The 10,221-nt window shown below is 33.5% G+C and overlaps 1 protein-coding gene across 1 annotated transcript in view; it reads left to right on the top strand.

The window, feature by feature from the left end:
* The first annotated feature begins 5,773 nt into the window (after window positions 1–5,773).
* Window positions 5,774–10,221, top strand: part of LOC138334040 (uncharacterized) — a 28,735-nt gene continuing 24,287 nt past the window's right edge. The window contains exon 1 of the mRNA XM_069282757.1: window positions 5,774–5,825. Coding sequence (XP_069138858.1) covers window positions 5,774–5,825 — 52 coding nt within the window. The remainder of the gene's footprint in view (window positions 5,826–10,221) is intronic.

The following is a 10,221-nucleotide window of genomic DNA, read 5'->3' as shown; positions in this document are numbered from 1 at the left end:
TGTAATGCCAAGTAATGTTTTGAATACAGGGCCATGATTTCTTTTCTGAAGTATTTTTAAAGATTTACCTCTGATATCTTTAATTGGGCCCCACTCTTTTTGTTCCAGGGGTTCGGAGCCAATATTTATATAAATTCTGCTCCCCTTCCCTAGAGGATGTTTCTGGCCAAATTTGGTCAGAAGCTCTATGAATAGTAGCGAATCAAATGATTTACCTCAATTTCCCCAATTGGGTCCCGCCCCACTTGTCCAAGGTGAGCGAAAACCCAGAATATATTCTAAACGAAAAGTTGCCATAGGTAAAGTATAATATGGTGTCGGTTGTTACAGAAGCTGAAACGTCATGGTGATATTTCCTGTGCACATTATCAATCATTCAAAAAGGGTATCTGAACTGGGAATGTGAAAAGATGTTAGATTAAATTATAAGTATTTTTTTTTAATCCACTGCACTCTTTTTCCCGTTTGTGTGCTGTTTATTTGAGAACTGACTGGAAAGCAAACGCTGAATTTTTTTCTGAATTAATTTACGCTATCAAGATAATTCTGGTAATCATTCGTTCTATGGTCTCCAGACTCTGTGTGTGCATCAACGCTTGCTCAGGTTGAAGACACGTCATTTCTATTACTGTAAACTTTCGCGGCTATTAAATTTCGCGATTTCATTTTCAAGTTCGCGGAGATTAATTTTCGCGGAATTAAAATAAATTACAATTTACGTTCAATATATATTTAGTAATTATTTATTCGCGGAGATAAACTTTCGCGAATTCATTTGGATCGCGAAATCCGCGAAAGTAAATCGCACACGAACGGAAGTTGGTTTGCAGTATCCTTGATAAGGTAGAAGGATATTTCATAGTAGGAAGCATACGATTACTAAATATAATTATACGTACAGTTCAATACAGCTGTGTGGTGACGAATCCTGGCAATAAATACACCAGCTCAGGTGATGTTTTATAAAAACCTCTATTACAATGATCTGCACTTTTTTCAGGTCAAGACAACCTCTGCTCCATAAAGAGGTCTATCATAGCAACATCGTAGTATTTATGATACGTAATGGAGCTAATTAAAAATATTGATGAACTCTCTCTAGCTGTAACGGGATCGATTCTGCAGCATCTAGCTCTCGTCCCACGCAGAGAAACATACATGATTATTAAAAACAAAGTTAATTGTGCTTTTATATAAAACCGTTATTTTGCATAATGATAAAAAATTCTGTTCATGGGATGTCTATCGATTGTGCCTTGATATTTAACGATATAGCACTGGTGCCGAGACCGCCTAAGAGGAGGAACATTGTGTTCGCGGCGTGTATTACGCTACATTACACCACACCACGGTCACAAGTGCTACCAGTCTTTGAATAATAAACGTAAATAAACGTGGGTCCTAACATCGGCACCTCACAGATACAATACCCGTATTGATAGGAGCGACGTTGAGTTCCATTTAATTGTTATAATGGTCGATTTTGCGTTGATTTTTCTGGAGATTATCAATATTGTCAAGGTGGGTGACGTTGATAAAGTAGATACTTTGTATAGTGGGTGTCCTTTAATCGGGTCAGGGTTTTAAAGATCACAGAAACAATGAATCATCATGATTTTCATCATAAATTAGAAATTACTATTGAAAATGTGATAAGCTTATTTAGACTTTCTAAGAACTATTCTTGTAACGTATAAATCATCGAAATGGTGTCGTTGAATATGTCATTTCCCTTTCATCATTCAAAAGAAAATTGCCAAACAGCACCTATTTTTATTTATTGTCAGTGATACTAAAATTGACAACATTCATATTCGTGCATTTATAAATAACAGGTATCCATAACATATATATTTTGAGAAAGATAATATCTTTAAGGTTTTTGTTATTCAATGTTTATAGAAAGGCGCCATGTTTAAAGCGAATAGTCAGGCAAAGGAAATCAGTATAAATACGTTCTTTGGCCTTCCAAAAGTCCTTGTATACCATAATGATGGTCAAGTTCTGCTTACGGTGTCCAGTTTTGACCATTGAAATTGTGGGGAAGCCCCGTGCAAATTTAGCACAGTTCTAAATATAAATTCGCCTCACTCTTTGAAAACGAGGCTGCGTGGATATGCGTTAAGAGTGAACTGCACTGATAGCCGGTCGGGAAGACGTATAAGGATTCCTATAATATATATTAATTTCTTCGCATACAGAGCGATTTTGAAGGGAGATTTTATTTTTCTATTTCATAAGAAATTATACTGGATATATTAACACCATTTTTACCGACTTAAGCCTTTGTTTGTCCGACTATTCCCTTTAATATATAAATTCTACCAGCATTAGAGAGGGTGACAGTGATATCCTCGGGGTGACACTAGGCACTGTCACCCTCTAATGCAGGTAGTATTTATTTTATTATACCAAAAGTCTAGAAACAAAAGTGGTTTTCAAGAATTTGCAATCTATTGAAACTTTTTAACCCAATGAACTGATTTTAGCAAAAGTCAAACAATCACCGTCGGCAGTAGAATAGCATATCAGCTTCTACTCAGTCGAGCTAACTATCTTTGCATTATAAAAAGAATACTCACAATACGCATTTAGTGAAAATTCTTGTTGTCTTGTCTCCTGCGTTTGTTTAAATCTTAAGGTTTTTGTAAATCGCAATGAATTTTGGTTTCGTCCCGTCGTCTGTTTACAACATTAGCAACGTCACGAAGACGCTTGAAATCGCATGTCTTCCGTTCACCTAATCACCGACGGGTTCATAAAAACGAACATATAGCGCTTTGACGGTAACCGAAAAGACGTGAACGGAAAGTTCCGTCCTTAATATTTTTTTTATTGATAACAGATTAATTTGGCAAAACTATTACTAAATAGCTCCAGATAAATTTTGAAGCGTCGCTTCAAAAAACAAAGATGGCGTCGAAAAAAGAAACGAGTGTGCATATTTTTCGGGCGGTTAATATTTTGCACTGTCAAAAATACACTATCACCCGTTGCTAGGGGGGTTGCTACGAACGAGTCTATTTTTTCCTATTGTTCTAATGTTACCTGCCGTGTGATAGTGTAAAATACAAAATATCTCTCGACCAATCAGAATGCAGGATTCTCACTTGAGGTATAATAATATTGAATAACACATTGACATGCCCAATGCCAGCAAGTTTCTGACTCCATGTCCAATGACGCAAATAAAAGGTACTCGGAACTCAAGAGGTTGAAGTAGACACTTTATGATACCAATGAGCAAATCGTGTAATTTATACCAACAAAATTATTAATAAGAAACACCAAAAACTGAGATCTCCAGACAAATGAAACAATAAAAAGTCTATTATTATAGGAAGGCCATAGAAACGAAAGTGTTGTGTAAACAACAAATGTCATCATACATGTCTTTTTTATCCAGTATTTTCCATATTCACATTAATGTTTTTGCTTAAACATGTGTTTGTTTGTTAGCTCATGTTAACCGGCCCATCGAAACATTTCGGGGAAACTATGATTACAAGGATCTGATATCATCATGCACAGAAGAAGAGGTTCTTAAATATATCTTACAAATATTTCAAGTCGATCACAGTACTTTCTATTCGCCTAAAACATGTTTAGTTTCCCTCGAACACAGCACTGTGATGAGTGTAAGGATCTTCATAGCCTTCCTATAGCTTATTCATTATATATCGGACAGTCAATACTGTTTAAGGTCATTCATTATGACTTCTAGAAGCACTACATGTACTGACCTTATTATGTTTTCCCCTTCTCCATTGTATAGTAGACGCGCAAAGTGTCTTCTGTAAACATGCGTGAACACTTCACTTTTGTATGTCCTGAATGTGTAAACGTAATTAAACTATATATCCTTATCATTGTTTACCTCTCCCTGCTGGTAGGTCGTTAGAACTGTACCAGAGTCGCTATTGTATGATAGTAAAAGGCGACTAAATTTAGGATCGCACTTTCTTTTCTTGCTATTAAATGAGTTATTTTCTATCCTTTTTTTTTCATTTCTATCATTCGACTAAATGAAGTTTCCTTTTGTTGTCAATCCAAGACAAACGTTTATTTGTTTTGTTAAATTAATGACCCATTAGAACAACCAGGGCTATTTAAGAACGATCTCCTATGTACGTAATGTGTTGCGCATGTGAAGTGCGTAGTTTGGGAGGCTGTGGCATATTCATGTCGTATCTTCTTGCTATAGAGGAACTCTTGCCTTTCTATATGCTGTCGACGACACCAAATAAGTACACACCACCCGGTCACATTATACTGACAACAGACAAACATATCGCTCTATTACCTTTTATGCTGATCGCTAAGCAGGAGCAGAAACTACCACCTTTATAAACTATTGAGTGCATCGGTCAAAGAATATTACTAATTACTCATTAGACCTTCAACTCCTACGTCTCAAATAGAACCCAGAACCTTCCTTACAGGGTCGAGCGCTCAACCGAAGGCGACAAGTGAATAAGTGTCAAGGTAAAAAAATCAGTAATAGACCTTCTATTCATACGTCTGAAATATCCGAGACCAAATAAGAACTACAGCGAGACACCAACACCTTCTTTGGTGTATATTGTATATATCTAGTTATCGTTATCATTAGAATGAACACACTATCATACCTTCGATAAAAACATGTAGGACAGAATACGAGGCTGAGTGTGAAAGAGACTACAGTATATTTTGAATTAGTTGTTGCACTTTATTTCGTTTCTAAGAATGACTTCAATAAAAAGATTAGAAACTTTTACAAACTTCATTTTAATCCCAGATGAGATTGCACCAAGAAAGCAATCTTTCCTTTTTCCCAGAAAAAAAAGATGAAAAAAACTTTTGTTGAAACCGTCCAGATTGGTTCATTTAATTCGCAATCCATTATATAAGAGTTTAATTACCACGACAATTATGTGAATGGATACAAGAACGATTCCGTTATGAACAAATAATCATTATATAAAATTAAAAGTACATAATGTCATTTAACTGATATTACATAGTGCTGCAGCCATAGATTGCTTTATATTTCGCTATTTAACTGAGATGGTTGTATTCGGGTTGTATTGTATATTGAACAACCATTTAACGTAATTGTACATAAAAGAACAAAATGGCGTAAAATGTAACACTATCTAAAGAGCTGAGACGTTCAGCTATACAAACGCAATATTAATCTATCTCCTACGTATAAGACACTAGCTAAGTGTCAAAGATACATGTTTGTAAAAAAATAATGATAGTTCACGACATAATCTAGTAACTGCAGCCGTGAAGATGTTCGTGATTGGTTTTCGCATTGTCAACATAATGAAATTGCTTTCGTTACCATTCATTCTTCACAGATTGGAGTGGTTCGGTGTTATTGGGATCCACTCTAAGCAGACTGGAGTGGTTTTAGAGTAATTTAGAATCTCCGCAAATACACTCTGGTAGAATAAAGAGGTTATCGCTGCAATCCAGTCCAAGCACAAATAAATAGTTTAATTTATAGTAACGACCACCTGAAACTCGTAAGTCCTAAGACATTGGTCAGGAGTATTTCTCGCCACCTTCCGCTTTGGTCTTAGCCATCCTTGCTTGTCTTGGCACACCTGCCATGGTACCTGATGTACCTGTTACCTACCGGTCGATACCTGTAATCATAGCTATATAGTGAATGAGTTTACCTGCTACATACTATGTATCTCATTAGTTCAAGGTGTGTTTGTATAGGCTGCCAGGGTCTCCAAGTGTATTAAATGTTTAACACGTAACGTCTATCAACGCGATGTCTCCGTGGATTATCCTAGTGAACGTCTGGATTATCATACAAATCCAAGGTATGTTTTTCGTATCAAATCACAGGATCATTTATCTGCTTTAAATACCTTATTGTACTTTTTTATACAATTCTTCAGTTTTAATTCAATCATTACTTTCAAAAATCTTAAACAATAATCACATTATGATGTTTATAATCTTGTATAAATGTATGTTGAGGAAATGTAGATGTAGAACTCCAACGCAGATTCAGTGAATGGTACGATACGTTTATTGGAGTCTTAGGAATCGACTCTGTACAGAGATTATTGGCGAGTTAATATAGCAGTACATCGGGATAACATATGTCAATATTTGGGTATGAAAGCCAATACCTGGAACAGTTGACCCAACGTAGATGCTGTATTACGTAGGGAAACATGTTTACTCATTAGAACTTATCATGTAACATAATTAATAACATGGCTATGTAATTAGTAGCAATACAATGACCCTAACAGAGGTTAGTTTCCAATAGACTTTACATGTACGTACATATACTATTGTAAATAAGAAACACATGTGCTTGACCTACACAATGTAATATACTTGAAAGATATATGTAAATAATTATATATTAGTCCAACTTTCAAACTCTAAAATTCTTATCATTTATATATATTATACCACATTCGTCGCCATGTTATACATTATATCAAATTAGATATAATTTGATATAATAAATTATAAAATTTCTAAAAATCTTATCATTGATCATTATTATATTATCATTATGACCATTATATTCTAAATTACAGAATCTAGAACTGTAGAACGAACTGCATGTGCATACATATAAATAATACAATGAAAATTTACAGTAAAGTTAAAATGAAAGTAAGACACTTTCAAATAATTTTCAATATTTTGATTGAAAATAAGATATAAATAAAGAAAATGAAATTATTGATATGAATGTTGCTTGAAAGGAATATATATAAAGCATAATAAGTATAGTATGTAAAACATAGAGTTCCGAATTGATTATTAAAAACACAGTATTCAAAATATAACTTTAAAATGTCCAACGTAGATATAGAAATGTTTATAAATATGCCGTCGCGTGATGAAAAGTTAATGAGTGCTGAAAACGATGTACAACCATCTTGAATCCAACAGTGATTTCTTGCACAATAAGGCTAAGAATTATTTAAGATGAGAGTTCCGTGTAAAAATTGTAGAATATAAGTTAAACTAAGTGTAATGAGTCCTCTCCGGAGATAAAAATATAAAACACGTTTTCCCTGGCATTAGACTGCATCAGGTATTTCCAAATCCGTTGAGCACTTTGAAGATATATGTTGACGTGGAAGGTGTTGTGTTGACTTCATCGGAAAAGAAGATTTACACAATATTCCCGGCATTAGACTGCTTCGGGTATTTCCAAATCCATTGATGATAATTGTGTTGACGTGGAAAGGTGTAGTGTTGACTTCTTTGGATAAGGAGATTTTAGACAAACATTCCGGCATTAGACTGCATCAGCTCCTCCCTATCCGTTGAATATGTAGTTTTTTTTTTTTTTTTTTTTTTTTTTTTTTTGTGTGAATGTTTATGTCTTTAAGCACAGAGATATAATTGAAAATTTGCGTGAAATAAAACGTCACTATCTCTGACTCTGACATAGCCTGGCATAGTCCTTATAACAATTTTCACCTGGTGTTTAATTACTTCAGGGGACTATCCAGAAAATATACGTATGTTGAAATAATAGATGTTAAGTTTCTTTTGTGGAGATACATATATTAACAGGAACTTCAATGATAGAATGAAGACGGCATACACAAAACAAGTCAAATATAACGAAGACACAATAAAGTCAGAATTTTGATGGACTACCGATCCACTTCTATAACTGGAGGCGGAATTATAGTTGACAGGCGTGGATACATTAACACTTCCGTCGCATGGGGTCGAGATCATATTTCGATTGGATTATGGCTGATTCTCAATTCTTTTGCGTATCAAAGGCGACAAGTTTTAAAGATTAGACTTTTAACTCTTTTCCTTATAAATAATTGTACCAATCACAAATATATTTCTAAGAATATCATGGCGTCACCAGAAATGTAGAAAAACTATATAGAAAAATGAAAGATAATAAAATAATCGCTTAATAACATTGTACGTATCAATCAATAGTTGTAATATTATCTGTAGATTTGCCTAGGGGATAGTTGGAGATATTTTATTTAATATATCTATAACTATCAAGCTGTTGTTATTTAGAGCTTGTTGGAAAAAAAACCCCAAAGGGATATATATTATAATGTAGTAAGCAGCCAACAAATGCATAAAAAAACTATCATGAGCTTGTGGTGTTAAATGTATTAACTGCTATTAATTTTTGTACAATGTAAAACTTAAGTTGTAAATCGTGCTTCAAAGCGATAATATAACCGTAAGTAAAGTATTGATGTATGGTCGTCTCATTATCTACGAGTAAAACTTTTGATACTTAACTATTTGATAAGAAGAATAAATCTAAAAACATATAAACGTGATACTAAGTGAAAAAACTGATGGCATATATGCATGTTAGCAATTTATCAGTTCTTATTATATATCTATTTTGAGATAGAACAGACATTGAATCTGTGAAAACTAGATGAAAAATACAACACAACTTCTAGCATACATGCGTAATTTATGTACAATGTAGTATGTTTCTTTTTTTTTAACATTGTGGGTTTTTCTTTTTTTATTTGCATTTATAGTTTTTTTTCCCCGGTAACTAAGTGAATTGTGTGAAATAAAATGTCTATGTGTGGTGTATGAGTAAGACATTAATAATGCTTGATCATTTGATGAAGATATAAAATGAATATGTGTAATTTAATGTAACTAGATTGATACAAATAGCTTAAACTTGTAGAAAATTTGATTGAAATACTTGAGAGAAAAAAAACTACAAAATAATATATAAGCTAATTTGCACTAATTCCGACCTCGAGGACATGTTCACGATATGCTGTTGCCATAGAGTGAATGACAATCAATGAGAGAGTCTGATCGACGTACGTACTTCCGTCTTAAACTCAGACATGATGCTTCGTCTCTAATTAGATTGAGACTTAAAGGAAACTAGATGATAAGTGAAAGAAAGTTCCGTAAGTTTGTAAATTGTATGTGGAAAATATGTTATGTAGGAGAAAATTAACAAGTGTTAACCTTGCATTCAAATACATCAGGTAGTAATTTCCTCCAATAATGAAATAAATAATATAATCATAATGTGTGTTATGTTGTATGTTTTATGTATATAAAAGTATAATGTGCGGAATCTGTTATATGAGGATTAGAGCAACTAAAAATAAACGTGTGTGTTTAATCACATCACTACTCTGCCTCTAACATAAAAATGACGAGTTTCCAAGTACATATTTTAACCTCCGTGCATTATCACGTGAGAGAAACTTGTCAAAAGTATATAAGATGTAAAAATGTTTTTTTTTGTGGAATAGTAAATATTATATGTAAATAAACACTAAGGAACTTCTGAGATTTATGATACAAACAATCAACTAATTTCATGAACATGTCACAGGAGAGGAATCATAAAATAATTGAACATTTTTTAACCAGTGATTTGAAATATTGTAGATTATTGTAGTTAAAAATAATTAGCAAGGTTATTGAATAAAAATATTACCTCAAATATTTCCATAACGAAATTGTTTTAACTTATAAATTGTTTATTTTTATGTATATATGTGTGCGTTATGTGTATTGATGTGGTCGACTCCTTGTGGTGCATGTCTGTGTTTTTATGTGTTTACTTCAAAGTGAAACTACATACTGGTAGTCTATTTTAGTTCATAAGATGTATATGTGTATAAAGTCAAACGATAATTCTTACTAAGAATAAGACCGGTACTCAGTGATGATAAAGCCATGATAAAACAGTAATATTATTTGTGCGAGAAAAATAAAATAAGTGGTACAAATATTTACTTGTAAAAGAGCTAATAGGCCAAATCTACGTACCTGTGAAACCAATGATCGATAGTGGTAGTCGACGCAAAGTGTCCAAACCCAGGTTCTTTTCAGCACGGCGCCAATATGATGTTTATAATCTTGTATAAATGTATGTTGAGGAAATGTAGATGTAGAACTCCAACGCAAATTCAGTGAATGGTACGATACGTTTATTGGAGTCTTAGGAATCGTCTCTGTACAGAGATTATTGGCGAGTTAATATAGCAGTACATCGGGATAACATATGTCAATATTTGGGTATGAAAGCCAATACCTGGAACAGTTGACCCAACGTAGATGCTGTATTACAACGTAGGGAAACATGTTTACTCATTAGAACTTATCATGTAACATAATTAATAACATGGCTATGTAATTAGTAGCAATACAATGACCCTAACAGAGGTTGGTTTCCAATAGACTTTACATGTACGTACA

The sequence above is a fragment of the Argopecten irradians genome, chromosome 10 (assembly GCF_041381155.1).
Source record: "Argopecten irradians isolate NY chromosome 10, Ai_NY, whole genome shotgun sequence".
NCBI classification, from domain to species: domain Eukaryota; kingdom Metazoa; phylum Mollusca; class Bivalvia; order Pectinida; family Pectinidae; genus Argopecten; species Argopecten irradians.
This window is presented reverse-complemented; position numbering and strand designations above follow the sequence as displayed.